The sequence below is a fragment of the Eublepharis macularius genome, chromosome 2, assembly GCF_028583425.1.
Source record: "Eublepharis macularius isolate TG4126 chromosome 2, MPM_Emac_v1.0, whole genome shotgun sequence".
Taxonomy (NCBI): Eukaryota; Metazoa; Chordata; class Lepidosauria; order Squamata; family Eublepharidae; genus Eublepharis; species Eublepharis macularius.
This window is the reverse complement of record NC_072791.1, coordinates 218,265,250-218,286,570: the sequence shown is the minus strand read 5'-3', so window position 1 is coordinate 218,286,570 and position 21,321 is coordinate 218,265,250. Positions and strand designations below refer to the sequence as shown.

At 43.6% G+C, this 21,321-nt stretch overlaps 1 protein-coding gene across 3 annotated transcripts in view; it reads left to right on the top strand.

The window, feature by feature from the left end:
- LOC129325295 (MOB-like protein phocein) overlaps positions 1-21,321 on the top strand; it is a 39,848-nt gene that overhangs the window by 13,374 nt on the left and 5,153 nt on the right. The window contains exons 1-5 of one of the 3 annotated variants that reach the window (XM_054972955.1): positions 12,080-12,280; positions 16,337-16,399; positions 16,872-16,972; positions 18,993-19,035; positions 19,265-19,351. In XM_054972955.1, the coding sequence (XP_054828930.1) occupies positions 12,221-12,280; positions 16,337-16,399; positions 16,872-16,972; positions 18,993-19,035; positions 19,265-19,351 (354 nt within the window). In that variant the 5' untranslated portion in view covers positions 12,080-12,220. Of the gene's footprint in view, positions 1-12,079; positions 12,281-14,510; positions 14,530-16,336; positions 16,400-16,871; positions 16,973-18,992; positions 19,036-19,264; positions 19,352-21,321 lie in introns of those variants that run through there. The other 2 variants (XM_054972956.1, XM_054972957.1) reach the window with 2 other exon arrangements.

Sequence of the window (21,321 nt, the reverse complement as noted above, 5' to 3'; positions counted from 1 at the left end):
CCCCCTTCTTTGCTAGGAGCTTTTACATACTTTGCAGGAAGCCCTTGTGACTCAGTGGTCTTGACACTCCATGATGTACTTAAAGTGGATCCGGAGGAAAGCTGTAGCATGGACATACCGTTTCAATACATCACCTGGGGTCTCGCCCAGCTGATGGTGTGAATCGGTACTTGTTCACCTGGTGAATTCAGTGGGCATTGGTGCGGATCGATTTTGTTGGCAACTGATCTGCTTCCAGAAGCATTTGATTCTTGGTGCAGGTATAAGCCGCTATACAGTGTCTACCGGCCGGCTGCCCAACATATGGGTACAGCACGGGACTATGTAATGCCCATTCGTTGCTGACTCATGTATGGGTTGCCATACATTATCTGTCCGCTTCCCTCCCACTGTGTGTTGATGGGCAGGAATCTGGAGTTGACCCCATCTTGGGACAATTATCTGTTTATTGATTTTATCGTGAACTGTTGTTTTATTGTTTTAATATTTGTATTATATTTTTATAATCTGTTGTACCTCGCCCTGAGCCCACTTGCAGGAAGGGCGAGTTAGAAATGTATTATTATTATTATTATTATTATTATTATTATTATTATTATTATTATTATTATTAATAATAATAATAATAATAATAATAATAATAATAATAATAATAGGCATCTTTGCATCATACCTGGCTCTGTGTCCAGGTGAGAGAACCTCCTTCCCTGCCGCTTTCAAGTGCCACAAATGGGGCCATCAGAGGAACGGCGAAAGGCAGCAAGGCCCAATCCATCACGCCTGACTGTAGCTCAGCTGAAAATTTCGAGGGGAACATTTTGAATATAACATCCATTTTCACTTGTATCAGATTCTGTATTAATGCAAGCCTCCGCAAGAGCCAATTTTTTGTGGAAAGATGGGATAATAAAGTTATGAAACAATGGCTGGTTCCGCACACGTTGGATAATGCACTTTCAATGCACTTTATCAATCATTTGAGGTGGATTATTTGTTCCGCACACTAAAAAATCCGTTCCAAATGATCTATAAAGAGGATTGGAAGTGCATTATCCAACGTGTGCGGAATCACTCAATGTCTTACTTTCACCTCCGCTTTACCCACACAGCATGACTTTCTCTCCTCCCATGGCAGTCTAAAATGCCCCCTGAAATCCTGTTCTGGGGTGACAAGGGACCCCCCAAGAATAGGATTCCAAGGGGCCTTTGAGGCTGCGACAAAAGGGGGGAGATGAGAATATCACACTGAGTGGGCAAAAACCTTCCATCAGTGGAGAAACTCCAGTGGATCTCGCCACAAACCTTCAACAATTAGTTGGTGGAAATGCTAAAATTCTTCAGCCGTTTCAAGACCGGAGGATTATTAAAGATGCTGCACATGTACTTCCTTACTCAAAAGATTTTGTTGTCACGGAGTCTGATTTGCTCACATTTTGGAAAGGCAAGCTTGCATGACATGAAAGGAACTGCCCATGTCAAAAACAAAATACGAAGCCTCTTATAATGGCACCATCTGTGCAATCCTAAGAAGAGTTACTCCAATCTAAACCCACTGAAATCAGTGGGCCTAGACTGGAGTCACTCTGCTTAGGATTGCACCGTAAATTTTAGTGTGAAGCAATGTTGTCAGGAAAGACTACATCTGCCTCCTGCACAGAACCTATAAATGCTCTTTTCGAGGAGAATTCATTCTGTTTTGTTGAGAGGAGGGGAAGAAGAGAACAGACACAGAAAGGCCTTGATAGACAAGGCTGTTTAGGGAACACGGATCGCTTCCCAGTCTCCTCAAGGACACAGAGAAGGCCGGAAAGATCTAGAAACACCAGGCAGAATTGTGGAGGAAGACAGGCAAAAACTGTGTAGCAAAGGCACATCCTGTTTCCATAAGGCGTTGCAAGCTTTCAGTACTTCTAACTGGCCAGGGCTGTGCGCTCAGGATGGGCAGGAACAGCTGGAAATGAACAGCTGGGGAATGGATTCCCCCCCCCTTTTCAGACAGGAAAGGTGCCAGAGAAGAAAAAAAAGAAGTGGTGAAATTCTCTTAGTTGAAGAAAGGAGGATTTCTTTGGAGATTTAGCTAAGTCAGTGACTCTCAAAACTTTTTGAAGGGACACCCAATCCCATTTTTCAACACCTCCCCCTCGAAAAGGAACTCCGAGCGGCTTTTCCACTCCTCACCTTAAAACACAAGGAACACAATTCAGTTCACGGAGCAAGTTTATATCATTAGACTGCATTCCTGGGCCCCAAGCTACACTGCGTGGCCATTTCACATAATAGGCAGAAGAAATCCCCAGTTTGTCATTGACCCATTCTTCCTCCTTCCTGGCCTTATCATGACCCACCTATGAAACAAGTGCAACTCATTTTGGCATCATAACTCACAGTCTTAGAACCACAGAGCTGTTTGCCTTTTTACAGGGAGACTTACTTTCTAAAATAAGATCTGATGTGGGCACAGCCACGGCATCCCGGGCCACACGCAGAGCAGATGCGCATAGCAAACTGGGTGGTGGACAAACCGCCATGTCCCCGTTTCACTCTGAGAATTTCACTGACGTGCAAAGAACAGTTCAAGCCAGTTTTGTTGTCTTGGCTTACATGCTGGTTGACCTCTGGCTTCCTGCTCTGGTTTTAAAGGGGAGTTTTCCTCCCTCCAGGTGGACTCGCTGCACCTCTGCCCCCCTACACACCAGGCTGCATCTGACCTCCACCTTTAACGCTCTCCGAAGTATCTGGACCACTCCCGGGGCTCCAGACTGGGTCCCACCCTCTAGGCTCTTCTTAGCCTTAAAGGCATGTCCTTAGCACCAATTGCTGTTGCCACTGCCAAACCAGCCTCAGCCCACAGAGTGGGTCCCTGGCCAGATGCTGCCCACTGTCTTGTCCAGCAACCTGAACCCTCCTGCCCCAGTCCTCGGGTTGCCAGGTCTCCTCAACCTCCTGGTGGGGGGATAGGGGCCTGCACTTACCTTGGGGGAAAGGGGGGTGCGTGTGCACGCTTTGGGTGTGCGCCCCCCCCCCACAATGATGTCACTTTGGGAGTGACATCATAACGCGGCCCCTGGGAACGTGCCCAAGCTCCGCGGGGGCTCACAATGGCCCTGATCCATGCCGAAATGGGCCCGTTTTGAGGTGCTGCGGAGTGCAGGAGCACTCCTGCGCCCTGCAGCGCCTCAAAACAGGCCTGATCCGCAGCAAAACGGGCCCGAAATGAGCTCAATTTTGGCCAAGACGGGTCCGTTTTGAAGTGCTGCGGAGCGCAGGAGTGCTCCCGCGGTCCACAGCATCCCCAATCCGGGCCAAAACAGGCCCGATCCCAGGGGCTGCTGCACACAGGAGCACGCAGCCCCGTGGGGGAGCACGCACGGAAGATGCGTGCTCCCCGCTGGTTAGGTAAGTGGGAGGCAGGTGTGGGGAGCGGGGGCGGGCGATCTCCCGCCCCCACCGGAGGGGTCTACCATCCCTACCCGGTCCTGGGGCCAATCTTCCTAGCTCTTCTCCAAGCTGCCGCCATCTCCTTCCTGCAGCTCCATGCCAGCTCTCAGCCAGGAGAGGGGCACCCCCAGTCCTCTCTTCTATGTCTGTACACAGATATTTAAGAGAAATCAAGCTCCTTGTCACAACTAGAAGTTTCTGCAATTGACAGAGCAAGTAACAAAAGTGCGCAGTCCAGAGATTTCAGCCAGAGTAATTCCTTGTGAGGCTGAAGCAAAACTCTCGTAAACTTTGTACTTCCTACTGTTCGCTCTCTCTCCCAGAAAAGCATTTTTAAAAATTTTGTACACAACCTTGAACACCCTTTTATAGATAGTACAGCCAATAAATAACTTGCATTGCAACATTTTGAGACTCAGGTATGGCACTACCCCCAATCCTGAGATGGTTTCACTCAGGCAAATAGAGATGAACAGACCAGATTATGGTGGGAAAGTGACCTGTTCCCCTCTTCCCATTAGCACCATTTACGATTGTTGTGATTTGCCTCCCAAAGCTGGTATTTCAGGTACCTCATTTAGCAATTCACAAGCCTCCTGTTGCTTTCTTTTAAAAATGTTCTGTGAGCATGTGAGAGATTTTACATCACTTTATACAAAGAATGAAAATTCCTCATTTAGCAATTCTAGTAGGCTAGCCCAGTTATAGTCTGTTACAGCTAAAATAAACAAGAGTCTTGTAGCACTTCAAAGGCTAATAAGATTTCATTCCTGCATGAGCTTTTTGTGGTCTACAGCTGATGGGTTCATGCTGGAATAAAATCTTTAAGGAGTAACAAGACTCCTATTTATTTCTCAGGCTTTTCTGCCCAAAGGGCTTCATACCAAGCCCTGATTAGATTTGAATTGTACATCATGATGTTTCGCTCTTGATTTCCTGCATTTTGTGGCTTCTTGCCTGTGTTGTTGCCCCCCCGCAACCTTTTTATATAAAATGTCTGCCCAGTAAGGATCCTCTTACCTCACACCCATTTTGGCCTTTCAGGTGCCACAAGAATTCTGTTTATTTTGCTCCTCTGTTTTTCTTCCAGCTGACCATCCCACTTTGCATTGATCTTGGCGGTATTCTTTTTCTTCAACAATGGCCGATTCCGCACACGTTGGATAATGCACTTCCAATCCTCTTTATAGATCATTTGGAACGGATTTTTTCATGTGCAGAACAAAAAATCCACCTCAAACGATTGATAAAGTGCATTGAGAGTGTATTATCTAACATGTGCGGAATCAGCCATTGTCTAGAGCAGCGTCCCCCTCAAGCAGAGAGGGTTTTTTGGGGGACTTCCACAACATCAGGACACAAGACCCAATTCCCAATCCAAACGGGTAGCAAACTCCTGCGATCCCCATCTACAAAATCTTACAGAATACAGTTCTGAAAATAGATCACAGATAAACAGGACTGCTGCCTATCAAGCGTTATCACGTCATTCGGGGGCCTGTTGATCAGCTTGATGCCCCTGTCAATTTTTTTTAAATTGTGGACTTCCTGTTTGGGATCCATGGAGGTCTAACGCAGCTCCACTTGCGGAGCTGACCGGACTGCCGTTTTAACCGGCCGGCGGGGTGAAAATAGCCCGCGGCCGACTGCTCTCAGGCGGGGAGCAGGCAAAGAACGCTCAAGACCCTAGGGTGAGCTAGATCTCGGACGAGGGGGGGCTCTACACAACGGGTCCACTCCCGATCCTTGAGGTCCCACCTTGCGACGGGTCGGCTATAATCTCTGCGGCAGTTTTGGGGCCAATTCGGCTGGCATAAGACCTACATACCCAAGCTTCGATTGGGGGAAGAAGCTGAGAGGAGAACTTAAAATCGAAACAGCGATTACAACCCGAGAAAAGTGAAGAGAAGGTAAAGATCATTATCTTCTGAGACGGGACAGATTGATAAAAACAGAGAGGAAAAAAAGTAGATTTTTAAACTGCAACAGACTAGTGAAAAGGAGGGGAAGACTCGGCAGGAATTGAATTTAAAAAGAGACTAAGTTTAAAGAAGTTATTAAAGAAATGGGACTATTGTTTTGAATACCTGTGGCTTTGGAGCTGTGAGAAAAAGACACCATCGCGAGATCTGCTGTGGGAAGACGGGAGACAGGAAGTGCGTAATAACAATAGAGTGGCTGGAGAGAAGCGGCCCTTGCTGGAGGGCAGGAAGTAGGGAATTGCCATTTTTGAAAGGGGAAGGGTCGCGGCTTCAGCGGAAGAGGAAGTAGGCCATCTTGGATTACAAAATCATAGAGAAACCATAGAGAAAAGACGCCCGACATTTTGGACTCTTTAAAATTTAATTTCTATAAGAAGACCGGGATATTTAAAATAGAAAAACGTTAAATTTTACGCCACGGAGTTAAGGAAGAGAGCGGATTCGTGGGAGCGAGCTAAAGCAAGCCCCACGATGTCAAAAAAAGAGTGGCAATCGGCAATAGAAAACCTGGATAAAAACCTGGACAAAAAACTTTTAGATATGATTAAAGAACTTAAGGACACGAAATTGGAGCTGATAAAAGAGGTTAAAGAGGTTACACAGACAGTAAAATCGGAGCTGTCAGAAGTGAAAAAAGGTATGGAAACAATACGAAGTGAATTACAAGGAACGCAGCAGAGAGTTAAAACAGTAGAAGACGCGATGGAGAATTTAGCAGACACGCAACAAACAGAGATGAGATTGGTGAAGGGGAGAATGTCAGTTGCAGAAACTAAACATATGGAGAAGCAGCTACGTTTTCGTGGCTTGCCAGAAGTGGAAGGAAAGTCAGCGCAAGAACAGATGACTGAGGTGTTGGCTGAGTACCTGGGGAAGGAGGAGGAGGAAGTTGTGGCTATCCTAGATGTGGCATACCGTGTGAATTCGAGAATAGCAACCCAGAGGAAACTACCAAGAGATGTGATTGTGCAGTTTACAACACGAAATATGAAAGAGAGGATTGTGACAAAACAGTTTCAAGATCCATTGGAGATTGATGGCAAGACGATTATTATAATGAAGGAACTGCCCAGATCAGTGTTACTGGACCGGAAAAAATATAAAGTGCTAATTCAGATTTTGAAGGACATGAAAATCAGGTACAGATGGGAGTTACCGGAAGGAGTGTCCTTTGAGTTTGGAGGGGCCAAAAAACGCATCAGATCTGAGCGAGAGATGGAGCGATTTATTAAGGACAATGAAAAAGACTTACCAACAAGATCATGAGTATGGAGTGTAAAGTATTATCTTGGAATGTAAATGGACTAAACTCACCGAATAAGAGGAAAAATACTTTTCACTGGCTACTAAAACAAAAATGTGACATTGTTTGTTTGCAAGAGACCCATATCAGAAAGCAGGATATAAAATATTTAAAATCTGGAAAACTGGGCAAAGAATTTGTAGCGGCCTCCAACAAGAAAAAAAGAGGAGTGGTGTTGTACATAAAAGAGGAGCTACAGCCAAAATTTGTTATGAGAGATGTGGAAGCTAGATTTGTAGCAGTGGAATGTATTTGGAATTTAAAGAGAGTGTTGGTAGTCGGACTTTATGCACCTAACGGTGCAAAAGAAAGCTTCTTTGAGGATTTAAGGAAGCATTTAGACGATCTTGCATATGACCAGATAATTCTTGCTGGAGACTTCAATGGAGTGACAGACTTGGAACTAGACAAAAAGACTACAACGGCACAAAAGAAAAGAGGACTATTACCAAAGCTTTTTTTTGAGTTGATTCAACAAGAGACTCTTGAAGATGTATGGAGGAGAGAATATCCTAAAAGCAGACAGTTTACTTTTTATTCTGCAAGGCATTCTACATTATCAAGAATTGATATGATCTGGGCCTCAAAAGACTTAGCATTATGGACTAAGGAGGTAGAAATAATGCCTATGGTAGGCTCAGATCACAACCCAATTATGTGGAAATTTGGAAAAAAGAGAAAAAGGAAAGCATGGAGAATAAATGAGGACTTGTTACAGGAAAGAGAGAATATGGAAATATTGAGAAGAGAGACAAAGTTTTTTATACAATACAACGTGAATAAAGAAGTACCAACCAATAAAGTTTGGGATGCTTACAAGGCGGTTGTAAGGGGCATACTAATGGACTTAAATGGTAGAGCAAGAAAGAAGAAAGAGGAGAAAAGACAAGAGATTGAGGAGAAAATAAAAGCCAAAGAAATACAGCTAAAAAAGAGACCAGGGAAAAAGAAGGTATACCAGGAAATTAAAATACTTCAAGAACAGCTAACAGCAATGAGCAATAAAGAATTGGAGTGGAATCTCAAAAGACTGAATCAAAAAGCGTTTGAGGGTGCTAATAAACCTGGGAAGTACCTGGCATGGCAATTGAAGAAGAAAAGGGAAAAGAAGATAATAAATAAAATTTGCGAAGATAACAAAACGTATTTGGAGCAGGCTACCATTAGTAGAGCCTTTTATAAATTTTACGCTAAGCTGTATAATAAAAAAGAAGTAAACAAAGAATCAATAGCGTCATATTTGGAGAAAACCAAACTTCCAGAAATCTCGGAAGCTTGGAGAAATAAGTTGAATAGTGAAGTAACTGACGAGGAAATAAGTAAGGCAATACAATCTGCAAATCTAGGAAAGGCGCCAGGGCCAGATGGACTTACGGCTAAATTCTATAAGACAATGGCTAATGAACTGGCACCATTCCTAAAAGAGGTGATGAATGGGGTTTTAAGGGATCAAAGGATTCCAGAAACTTGGAGTGAAGCGAATATATCATTGATCCCAAAAGAGGGCCAAGACCTGACTAATGTGAAAAATTATAGACCTATATCGCTACTCAACAATGACTATAAAATTTTTGCGAAGATATTGGCGGAGAGATTGAAGGGGTGGCTCTCGGAAGTCATAGAGGAGGAACAAGCAGGCTTTTTGCCAGACAGACAAATAAGAGACAACTTAAGGACAGTGATCAATGCTATTGAATATTATGACAAGCGTTGTGACAAAGAGGTTGGTTTCTTCTTTGTAGACGCTGAAAAAGCGTTTGACAATTTAAACTGGGACTTTATGTTTGCCACTATGGAAAAGCTACAATTGGGAGAAAGATTCATCAGAGCAATTAAGGAAATTTATAGAGACCAGACTGCAGCAATCGTGGTGAATGATGAATTGACCAAGAAATTGACGATAAGTAAAGGAACAAGACAAGGTTGCCCGTTATCTCCATTGTTGTTCATTTTAGTATTGGAGATTCTGATGATACAAATACGTCAAGATGATGAAATTCGTGGAATAAAAATAAAGGACTATTCATACAAGGTCAGAGCATTTGCGGATGACATAATGTTAATTGTAGAGGACCCACTGGAGAACATGCCAAGAGTGATAGATAAGATCAAGGAGTTTGGAGACTTGGCAGGTTTCTTCATTAACAAAAAGAAGTCAAAGATATTATGCAAAAATATGACTAAGCAGAAACAACAATTGTTAATGGAAACAACGGATTGTGAAGTAACAAGTAAAGTGAAATATTTGGGAGTCGAATTAACTGCAAAGAACATAGATCTATTCAAAAACAATTATGAAAAACTATGGACTCAGATAGAGAGAGACTTGATTAAATGGAATAGATTGAATTTGTCATGGTTGGGCAGGATTGCAGCAGTTAAGATGAATGTGTTACCAAGAGTAATGTTTTTGCTACAGACAATACCAATCATCAGAGACTCCAAACAATTTGAAAAATGGCAGAGGAAAATATCAGATTTTGTTTGGGCAGGCAAGAAGCCTCGAGTGAAAGTGAAAGTTTTACAAGATGCAAAGGAAAGAGGCGGAATGCAACTGCCCAATCTGAGACTTTATCATGATGCAATCTGCCTAGTTTGGTTGAAAGAATGGATGACATTAAAGAACAAGAAACTATTAGCCCTAGAGGGATATAAAAAAATATTTGGATGGCACGCATATTTATGGCATGACAAAGTAAAGGTCAACTCGATGTTCCTGCATCACTTTGTTCGAAGAAGTCTATACATAATCTGGAAGAAGTACAGAATTTATCTACAAGAAGGAACCCCTTTGTGGGTGGTTCCATATGAGGTGATAGACCCGAGAGCTGTTGATAATGAACAACAATGTTTAACGTATAAAGAAATAACTAAAACTGAAGCATCCAAACTTAGAATAAAGACACAAGAGGAACTATCACCTAACTACGATTGGTTCCAGTATAGACAGATCAGAGACTTATATAATTCGGACTCTGTAAAGGGAGGTATACGAATAGAGAATTCGGAACTAGAGCAGACCCTTCTTAAAGAAGATAAGAAAAGAATATCCAAGGTATACCAAGTACTGTTGAAGTGGTATACCGAGGATGAGATAGTTAAAACACAAATGGTGAAATGGGCTATAAACTTTAATAAAGAAATAACAATGGAGGCATGGGAATACTTGTGGAAAACTACAATGAAGACAACGACATGTATTAATATCAAAGAGAACATTTACAAAATGATCTATCGTTGGTACATGACACCAAAGAAGATTGCGCTAGGGAATTTGAATACTTCTAATAAATGCTGGAAATGTAAGAAGCATGAGGGTTCCCTCTATCATATGTGGTGGTCGTGTGAGGTAGCTAGGCAGTACTGGGGGGAAATAATAAGAGAAATGAGTGAAATTTTACAATTTCAAATTAATAAGAACCCAGAACTCCTGCTACTGAACTTGGGAATGGAGGGAATTCCAGCCCAACACAGGACGTTGATATTTTATATGACAGCAGCAGCTAGACTTTTGTATGCGCAAAAATGGAAAGTACAAGAAGTGCCAACTATTGAAGATTGGACTTACAAATTGCTGTATATGGCTGAAATGGACAAGATGACAAGAAAACTGAGAGATCTGGACTCAGGGCAGTTCAACACAGACTGGGAGAAGCTGAAACAATACCTGGAGAAGAAATGGGAGGTGGGAGGAAAACTGTGGCAGTTTGAGAACTACTGAAGTATTGAAGTAGAGGGGGGAGACTTTACCGGGGGGAGAAGAGATAAATGTGAATTAATAAGCAGTCAGATTAATAGATTGACATATATATAGATATATATAGGTTAACAAACAGAACATAGAGAAAATAATTAATTATAAGGACTAAATATAAGGAGCGATTAACTAACAATATTTTCTTTTTTTCTGATAAGTTTTGTACCAAACTGAATGTCTGAAGATATAGATGGGTCAAATTGATTGACTACGTGAGGAGAGATATATAGAACTATTATAAAAAGATAGAATGAGTAATATATATAGAGAATAAGTCAAATTGTTTGATATAAACGAATGTATGATCTATATGGTTTATGATATATAGAAATATCTGAAATTGAAAAATTGGGATAAATTGTTTATCTAAGATGGAAACAAAGACTTACAGTTTGGGCATATAATGTTAAAAATAGTTAAGGATGTACTGCTTAGAATAATGGAGAATATATATTTGTTTTAGATAGAGGAAGCTAATAAAAGTAAGGGAAAGGGGACAAAGGGTTGGAAAGCTGTTGGAAGTCAACAAAAAGGGGGGGGAAAGGGAGGGGGTTAGAGATGAAAAAATTGGGGAAAATTGAATGTAAATGTGGAAATAATGGATTCTAACCCAATAAAAAATTTTCAAAAAAAAAAAAATTTTTTTTAAATTGTATCTACTGTTTTAATGTTCTGTTAATTTATTGTTTAATTATTGTATCTATTGTAACTTTACTGTTTTATATTTGTTGTAATCTGTCCAGAGAGCACACTTTTGTTGGTCTATCGCTTGCAGAAACTCCTGGTTGTGACATGGAGCTTGATTTCTCTTAAATGTCTTTGTACGGGCATAGAAGGGAAGGACCTGAGAGCTTTGACTAGGGCGGTATAGAAATGAAATTATTATCAATAATAATAGTAGTAGCAGCAGTATTGTGAATACTGTATAATGAATACTGTATTGAGAATACTGATTGCCATTTTGGGTAACCTGGTTTTAACTTGATAATGTGACAGCTTTTACTTCTATGTATTGTATTTTAAACTGTTTTATTGTTACTCTATTATTGTTACCAGCCCTGAGCCTGCTTGTGGGGAGGGCAGGTAAAAATCAAATAGATTACATTAGTAGTAGTAGTAGTAGTAGTAGTTTTCACTTGCCCGTCATCTAAGGTTGGGAGAGCCTTCCTTGCTCTACTCTCCTCAGTTTTATCTTCACAACAACCCTGTGAAGTAGGGCTGCCAGACCGGGAAATTCCTAGAGCTTTGGGAGGCGGGGCCTGGAGAGGGCGGAGCTTGAGGAGGAGAGCGGGGTCTACCGCAGTAAAGCCCACCCTCCGAGGCAGCCATTTTCTCCAGGGAAGCTGAGCTCTGCGGCCTCGGTCCAGATCTCCAGGTCCCAGCTGGAGATTGGCAGCCCTGTCTTGCCCCGCCCCGCAGCCGACGTCATCAGGGCCGCGTCCCCTCCCGCACGCTCAGCCGCCTCCTGCCCCGCTCTTCCAGCTCCCTTCCTCCCCTTCCTCCCGCCCTCTTCGCGGGCGCCGTCCCGGCCAGCTCCCCTCCCGCCTCTGACGCAGCCACGTGTGACGCGCCCCTCCCGCGCCCCCTGCCGGCCGTTCCCCTCCTTCCCTCCCTCCGGGCAACGCGCGTGCGCCTGGCGTCGCGGCCGCCGTCTCGCGCGCTTCCGCCTGCCTCGCGGGTCGCCGCTGCCTCCGCCGCCGCCGCCGCCGCATCCGGGTCCTGGCGCCGCTCGCTGTCACTATGGTCATGGCGGAGGGGACGGCTGTGCTGAGGCGGAACAGGCCGGGCACCAAGGCCCAGGTGAGCCCGCCGCCCCGCGCTCGCCCTCGGCCTGCCCTGGCGGGGCAGCGGCCAGCGGGCGAGGCCTGCTGGGCCGCGGCTCTGAACCGGCGCGGAGCCTCGGTGCTCCGAGCCCCGGGAGGGTGAGGGAGGGGGGGAGAGCGGTACGTGGCCTCCCCGGAGCCTGGGCCGGCGCGGCGACGGGAGGGAGGGCGAGGCGCCTTCCTCGGGCGGTGGGAACGTCTGAATGCTCTGACACGTCCGTCACGTGTCCTGAAGAGGGTTGCCTGCTCGGATTGGGGCATTCTTGGAGATTTGTGGGTCGAACCTGGGGGGAGGAGGGAAGGGGAATCAGCTGGGTACAATGCCCCCGAGCCCACCCTCCAAAGCAGCCATTTTCTCCGGGGGAACTGATGTAGATGGCCTGGAGATCAGATGTGACTCCGGGAGATCTCCAGACCCCACATGGAGGTTGGCAGCACTGGCAGCGAGAAGGGAGGGGCGCTGTCTGAAGGAGGCGGGCGAATATCCTGAAGATCTCTTTGGGGGCAGAAGGTCCATTTTGGGAAAAGAGAGAAGTGAAGGGTCTTTGGGGGGGGGGGGAACTACGTTGTTGGCTGTGGGGAAGGCGGTGGGTTTCTTTAGGGGGACGTTTATGGCATATGGGGTGCCAGGTGGGCAGTGGCAATAGGTGCTGACTTTGCAGATAGATAATCGTAATAATACAAACAACAATATTTGATTTATATGCCACCCTTCAGGACAACTTAACACCCACTCAGAGCAAGTTTACAAAGTGTGTTGTTATTAACCCCACAACAAACACCCTGTGTGGTGGGTGGCGCTGAGACAGGGTTAGGATCTTGATTCCTTTTGAAAGCTTATTTGCTCCCTTTTAGTGTATGACTTAGCAAAGCCAGATCCAGGTTCAGTAGCCCCTTAAAGACCAGCTAGATTCCCAGGATATGAGGTTTCCGCAGTCAAAGATTCCTTCGTTAGATTCCTTCGTCAGATGTTTTCATCAGACAGCTTCATCACTGAGCTCTGACACTCAAAAAGTTTATACCCTGGAAATCTAGTTGGTCATTAAGGCGCTCCTGGACCCAAATCTTGCTCTTCTATAGCAGACTTAGCAGCTTTCCTTCAAAACTGGGTGGAGCACGCTGGTGTTGTTCCCACTGGGAACACTGGAGTCTAGCTTTGCCTAAATTCTCTTAGTCTTCGAGGTGCCACTGGACTTCTGCTTTATTTTGATTAATTCTCTCTTTTATTCCTTCCACCATAACCTGTAAGTAGTGGTGGTGGGAATGGGAATGAGGCAGGATATTCTCACGATTGGGGTGGGGGTGTGTGTGGAAAGGTAAGTAGGAAAAGAAAATGGGGATGGTGTATGGGGACAGCTTGATTGTTGGTGGCAGAGAAGATGATGGAAGATGGGAAAGCTAGCAGTGTGGCTGCAGGTGACAAGTGCCGCGTTTTCATACAAACCAGCAGCTCCAGGTTGGACTCTACAGAGTTAGGAGTCATCTGTCCTTTATTATTCATGGTTGTGACTGTTTGAGGTTGGTTATTGAGTCGGGGTGGGTATGTCATAGGCAATGCCTGACAGATGGTAGCCTGGCTTAAGCAAGAGGCGTCACACCCAAGGATGTTTGGCTGCTATGCTACATTCTGTGGCTAGACTTCCAGAACAGGTGATAAATTGTGATGAAGTGAGCATTTGACCTGCAGGTCTGATGCTGGCATACTTTTTGTTAACCTGACGCAAGACTTTAATTCAGTTTTGCTGACAGTTTTAACTAAATCCTTTCTCTTTTTATGTAGATAGGAACTGTGGGTTGTGTCTGTGATCTTTCTCTTGCTGGTCATTTGACTGTAATAAATCTGAAAGTTAGAATTCAGTTTTGCTGCAACGGCCTAACACATCACCTTCTCTGGAATGAGACCACCCAAATGAATGAATTTCATGCAATGTTTAGGTTTTGTTTCCTTTTCAGGATTTTGTTTGGTCATTTGGAGTGCATGTGACTTAGCACTTCCCCTTCAAACCGTGTGTATGGATTCCCTGTCTCTCTCTCAGTTCCATCCTCTTTTCACCTCTGATCGATGCCCGTGTGTTGCATGTATGTTGATCAAGCAAGGCTCCTCCCCACACTTCCGAACCTTTGGTGACTAACAGTGCAATCCTATGCAGACTTACACCATTGATGTCAGTGGGCTTCGACTGGAGTAACTCGTCTTAGGATTGTACTGTAAGGAAAGTAAAACAGGTATGTGGTGTTAGCCTGTTTTTGAGCAGCTAGCTAGTGAATAAGGTATGCCGTATGCACGCCAGCCTGACTTGGTTTCCTCCAGTCTAGACAGGTTGTTTTCACTAAATGATATTCAGGACATACTGGAAGCTATGTTCTGGGACTCCTGAATGCTCTAAAGCCACTTATTTTTACTTCACTTACCTTGAAAATGGTTTGTTATAGAAACTTTAAAAAATATATATAGTTTATGTCCTATGGGAACAGAAATAGCTAGACAATGTAATTTTCACTTATAAAACCTTGTAATAATTAATCAATTAGATTTTATATAGTAAACATTAAGTATTATTTTAAAATATAAAGGCATGAAAATCACAGGGTGATGACTAGGTATTAATTTTCTAAGACTCTTGTGCTCAGTGGCATGTTGGAATATGAAGTCACTTCTTCAGTCTCACCCATCTGCCTGTTCTTTTGGAAGTGACAGGAGCTGCTCGAACGGTAGATTCTGTTCCGTTCCAAACAGTAAGGGCGTGTGTGCACTCTTCGGCACTGCTGACATTTGTGGTGCTTTATTTTCTTACCGACACAACATCGATGGGTCATTTTTGAGGTGCGTGTCAGAAGGTTGTATTTTAGCATCAAGCCTTTGCTATAAGGTTGCGGCACGGCACCTCTTTGAGTTTTGCAGGTAGAGAGGGCCTTCTGTTGTTAAAGTTGAATCAAATAACTAGCAGGGAAACAGCTGCTTGGGATATTTTTCCTGTGCCGTCTGTTACATCCTGTACAACAAAACAGCCCTCCCAATAACAATTCTGTGTTAAGGAAGGCTGTGACTCCTTTGTTGTTTTTATTCACTACTGTCATTAAAGTATGAGTTTTATTATTTTTCAGTAATACAGTTTTTTATCAATTGAAAAAAAATAGTGAGTCATCTCAGGGCAGCTGTGGGATGCATACCTGTTGTGTATTGCCCCAGAGGGAAGGGTCCGGGTTCACAAGCATAAACACCATATGTACAGGTTTCTTTTAGTGCCCCTTTTCCTGAAGGTATTACAAAGCTATTTGTGAGTCTCTTCTTGTTAGAATAATGTAATACAGTTGCACAATGTAGAAAACTAGATCTGCCAGAATGGCAGCTGGTGACTTCTTTTCTTTTGTTGCTTTGCACCGTCATGCATATTTGTTCGAAGGTGTGTGCTTCTGTTAATTGCAGGAGAACTTTTGTTTCAAGTAAAACATGCTCGGCACTGCAGACGGTTAGCCCAGTCTTCACATGTTTACTTGAAAGTAAGCCTGACTGAGTTCAGTGCAGTAATAGTGCAGCTTACATCGTGTGGTGGCAAAGGTATAAAGTCTATTGTCTTAGCATAGAGGGAGCAACTCCCCCCCCCATCCCTTTAACATTTTTGTAATGCTTAGAATGCTACAAATAGCATTTCTGCATGATCTTGCACTTAAGGCGAAGAAGGGTGTGGAATGGGATGCAGAACTGCTGTGCCGTTGCAGCGTCAGTGATCTCTGGCGTTTCCAAGACTCACAGCATTGCACTGGTGTAGGTGTGGTTGAACAGTGCTGCATTGGCAAGAGCCACCTTTTTTACATTCCCAGATTTAACTAGCTGTGTCCCACATCGTTGTTAGCATAGAGATGGGGTAGGATGGGAAATATCGTCCTTGGGGCTTTTGGGTTGCGTGTATACCTGTCAGGCACCAGAGCACTGCGGCAGCTGTTTTGATGCAAGCCTACCAGAATGCTGTTGCTGGAACGCACCTCTTTAGGACAGGGCTTTTAAAGTCTTTTTCTGTTGTTTTTCCCTTAGGATTTTTATAATTGGCCTGATGAATCTTTTGAAGAAATGGATAGCACCCTGGCCGTACAGCAGGTATTCTAATATTTACATTCCTCCTCTTTGCTTGCTTGAGTCGCCTACTTTCTGGATTGTGCCATTTCTGTTTGCTGTAGGATAGTTGGCCAGTGTTTAGTAGAGATACAAGGATGATTTTGGTAATATGTAAAGAGCAGCTTTGAACGTTTAGATGATTGTCACCATTTATGATGCCAAGAAGACAGCGGCCCACACTCTTTCTCTAAATTATATTTGTGTCGTTTGTTCACATTAATAATCTTCGGGTTACTTCCTCATAATGTCCAGTTAATACATTAGCATTGTGCAATAGTTACTGATTGTTGTTTTTTTTAGAACATTGGAGGCCCAACATGAGAACATTTGTTGCGTAATGGCTGAGGCATTGCCCTGACTCACAGATAGGAAATCACCGTTTTCCAACCTTGCTTCAGCCATGAACTATTTCAGAAGACAAACCATGTTTGTATTTAAATATTTTTCTTTCTAGTACATCCAGCAAAACATAAGGGCAGACTGTTCGAACATTGACAAGATTCTTGAGCCTCCAGAGGGACAAGATGAAGGTGTATGGAAGTATGAACACTTAAGGTAATAATTGGCATGGGCGGGATAAAGTGAACTGTAAATCTAACCAGTCATTGAAAAAGCCAGTTGCTCAGAGCCTTAGATATTGATGTTCCTTATGCCCCTGGCAATGCAAGTCTGACACTCCAAGGGTGCTGGGAAAAAGAGTTAGAAGAGACTGGAAACCTCCGTTCCTATACCACGCCTAAACGTGGTACGTGTTTCGAGGCTGCACTTGTTGAGGATAGGGGATGACGAAGAGAAGATACTTGCTAGGAAAGAAGGTAAAGCACCGTCTTTCCATTCAGTTAATGTTCCCCTCTCAATTGAGGAGGTGTTGCTACCTGAGTGGGAGGCACTTGTGAGCAATGCCCTCATTTCCCCCCAGAAGTTCTGTTGAAGCTCTTTGTGATTGATGGACTGGACACATTTCCTCCCATGTCATGCTTAAAGAGATTTGAAACTGCAAAGAACAATTCTATTTCTGATCAGACACATTCTAGTTGAATCCATTTTTTTTTTTGTAGTTCAAGGATGCCAGCTGGATGTGAAAAATTAATATTTATCGCACTTAACAGTTGTCTTCTGCTTGCTTTGCCATACGTAAACTCTTGTTCCGGAGTTATTTGGAAACAGATTTCATTGATCTTAATGGAGTGTTGCTCCGAATAACTCGGCTTTTGGTATTGGCTTATCTTTCCTTACTGCATGAGAAGTTGACCCATTCAGAGAACTGGCCGTTTTAATTCCGGCAGCTGACTTCCGTCAGAGGTTTCTGACAAGCGCTTGCTCGCGTCTCTGCTCCCCATGCTTAAGATGCTGTCGGTGTGTGTGCAGAGTGCTGTATACAAGCACGCTGGCTTGCATGTGTGGATAAGAAGTCATGAGAGTTTCCTTCCTTGTTTGTTGGGAGAGATTCTTTAAAAGGCTGATTTTGGAGGGAAAGGGTTACTTGAAAACATCTTGCAAAAGCTCCAGACAAAGTTATTCAAAGGAAAACAAAATGGCATTGCAAGAGCCCTCCAGCATCTTTACAGCATGTTAGTATTGCTTGATTTAGGGATTAAGTCTTAAAATTAGTTCTTGATTGCCTGGACAGTGTAGAATTTTTAAAAAGATGTTTCATTAGTTAAATATTGCACAGCTCTCTTGTGGGGAGAGCAAAAGCGTGTGCTGTGTTCTGCCCTGAAAGGGTTGCTTGCTTAGTTTCGGCCTGTCCTGGTGCTGTTGAACAGCACATTTCACTGTTGCACAGAATATACAGTTTATGAAATGGCACCTTGAAGTGCCCTGTTCTTCCGTACATGCTTGAGGAGGTGGCTGGTTTTCCCCTTCTACTCACTGCACCTTATGCCACTTGGAATATCACACTGGAGGATCCTCTTACATTCAGGTGTGATGGGGGCCTGTGGCAGGAATGAAATCTGAAAAAGCCCCAGTGCATGCACAGACCACTTGATTAAGTCCCATCATTTCACTGTCTGCCGTTAGCATTTCCAAGTTCCTCTGGCACACGGTTTCCTTTTGCTGATATGAGATGCTTTTGCAACAACACAAAAGTGTCTTGTGTCAGAAGAACAAAAGAGCACCAACAGAACAAAATGATAAAATCCAAACCATGTTTGCTTTGCCCTGTTTGTTTGCATAACTGTACCTTGTTTTCATGGGGTTTTTTTAGTGACTTTTGGGAGTTTGGGCAGTTAACAGACTTGGCTGCTACTAAAAAGTGAACTTATCTATCCTTATCCACATCTAGAACAAGGGTACATATTTAAGATTGTAATGTGCCTGTCATTTATTTTGTTCTGGGTCTACATTGTTGACACAAGTTGAAATTTTCTGTAAATGTTTCTTATTGTAATAGTGGTAATTCTTGTAGCTTCATTTGTTTATTGGATTTAGCATGTTTTCCCTTTCCTTCTTCACTCCAGAAACAATAATTAACATATCATACAGTAAGTAATGAAGTTTGTAACAGCTAGGCTCTGCAATTCTAACAAGAACAAGACATGGTCATCTAACATTCTGTTTTCTGAAATTTTAGGCAGTTCTGTCTTGAACTTAATGGCCTTGCAGTTAAACTTCAGGTAACTTTTTCTTTCTTGATCTTGAAAGAAGCCTAAATTATTCTTGCCGGGGGTGGAGGAAGTATGTTAAGACATACTCTTGTTCTGAAGCACTTCCTGTGTTACAGTTTAAAAGTTTTTGTTTCATCCTGATGTTAGGTGCAGTGATGAGCAGAGAGGTGGCTTTAGGGACAAGGAGTTTCATTCTTCTCCTGGTTTAATTTCTGTTTTCTGCACCATGTTTCAACAGACTGAATGCCATCCAGATACCTGTACGCAGATGACAGCAACCGAACAGTGGATTTTTCTTTGCGCAGCACATAAAACTCCCAAAGAGGTAAGGAAGGGAGTCCAGAAGGGGTTTGTCCAAGCATTTCCCTCCTATTCATGCCCCATCTTTGCTGTGAACAGAAATAAGTAGTCCTTGCCCAAGTGCCACTTTCTGTTCTCTGTTGGTCTATAACGTGGAAGATGTTCAGCCTGGTGGTTTGTTGCTGTTTGTGATGGAGAATGGGCAGAGTGTTCCCTCCAAACTTGTGGCATGCCATTATGTGAATGATTATGCACTTGCAACGGTGTAATTTTTATTAACAGTGACACATATGACCCTCTGCCATACCAAGAAAAAATGGTCTGATTCTTTAAAACGGGTTTTCTCGGAATCTGATTGGAAACATATATGGAACTCCCCTTCCAACAAATCTAGTTGTTGCAGTATTAAGCTCCAATTTTACAAGCTGTTGTCCCGTTGGTATTTAACACCACATAAATTGAACCAGATGAACAGGTCGTTGAGCCCTCTGTGCTGGAGATCTTGCAACCAGGAAGGCACGACCCTACATATGTGGTGGGAATGTAGTTTCATTCAGGAATTTTGGAGAGTGATTCACAAAGAGATATCCCAGAAAAAAACGCCATGTGTATAACAAGGTGGTGGTGGGGGGGGCCTTTCTTCCTCTGTGTGCTGTTTGAAACCGTTTCTATTCTCATCTGTAGTTTGGTCTTCCTGGGACACTTCCTCAGTTAAGAGAGTGTCCCTTGGCTGTGTTAGAATATGTGGTAGGTGCTCAAAAGGGATAGGGCAGTTGTGAGCCTCCAGTTCAGGACTGCTCTACCTGTGATGGGAGTATCATGTAGTGTTCCTGCAAAAGCAAGGTACGGTTGGGGAAATGCAGACTGTATTTGGACGAAGGAAGGGCTGTCTTCCTTTTGCATTGGCCGGTTTAGCAGCCACCAGACTTGTGTTACCACAATTCTGTCTGTTGTTGAGTGTTGAGAGAAGAGATTCTCACCATTAATCTCCTGGTTACTTTGCATTCTTGCATTTCCTAATAGAGATGTGGTCCTTTCCAAAGCCACCCTCTTGAGCATCGTGGCTCTTAACTGATAATGATGTTCTAGCTCAGGCAGGTGATGCTTGGGATACATAATGGGCCACACCAAAGGGCAATTCATAAGCTCTCCAATGCTGCAGCGAAAGGATGGGCCCATCAAGATGAGCTGCTGCTTGTCTACTGAGAAGTGTGCCTCTCTGCAATAAGTGAGGAATGCCCAGGCTGCCATCCTGGGCATCTGTAGGTGGGAAGCAAGAAGAATGCCTAGCATTGCAGACTCCGCACGGACATGTAAAACTTTGATAAGGAATGTCTCCAGCCACTCCAGCATGAGCATGCACTGAAGAAACAACAAGGCTGTCGATACGGCAGGTCCTGCCATCCAAGGAAATCTAGTTCAGTTTGATTCAAGTAATCAAGTAAAAGGATGGATGGCAACCGTATATAGAGTAGCGACCCATTCAGAGATATAGCCATTATCCTCAGATAGACACGGAAATGCTTTCTGTGTTGATTGAAGGTGCCTGAAACGAGATAAAATCAAAAAGAGTCCAGTAGCACCTTTAAGACTAACCAATTTTATTGTAGCATAAGCTTTCAAGAATCAAGTTCTCTGACGAAGAGAACTTGATTCTCGAAAGCTTATGCTACAATAAAATTGGTTAGTCTTAAAGGTGCTACTGGACTCTTTTTGATTTTGCTGCTACAGACTAACACGGCTAACTCCTCTGGATCTATGAAACGAGATAGTTTAGGATGGGGGCTTTTTCCTTTGGAGAGTGTCTCAGAAGATGCTTTCGAACTATAATTTCATTCCCGTGCGTTTTTAGCCACACCGGGGCTGACATAGCAACAGTCTTGTTACTTAGACTGTGGTCTTAGGCACTGTTTCCCCTCTCCCTCCACCCCAGGAAATTAATGGGGCTTGCTTCCATGTTGTTTGTCTTACGTGTTTGTGTGAAATGAAATCCTG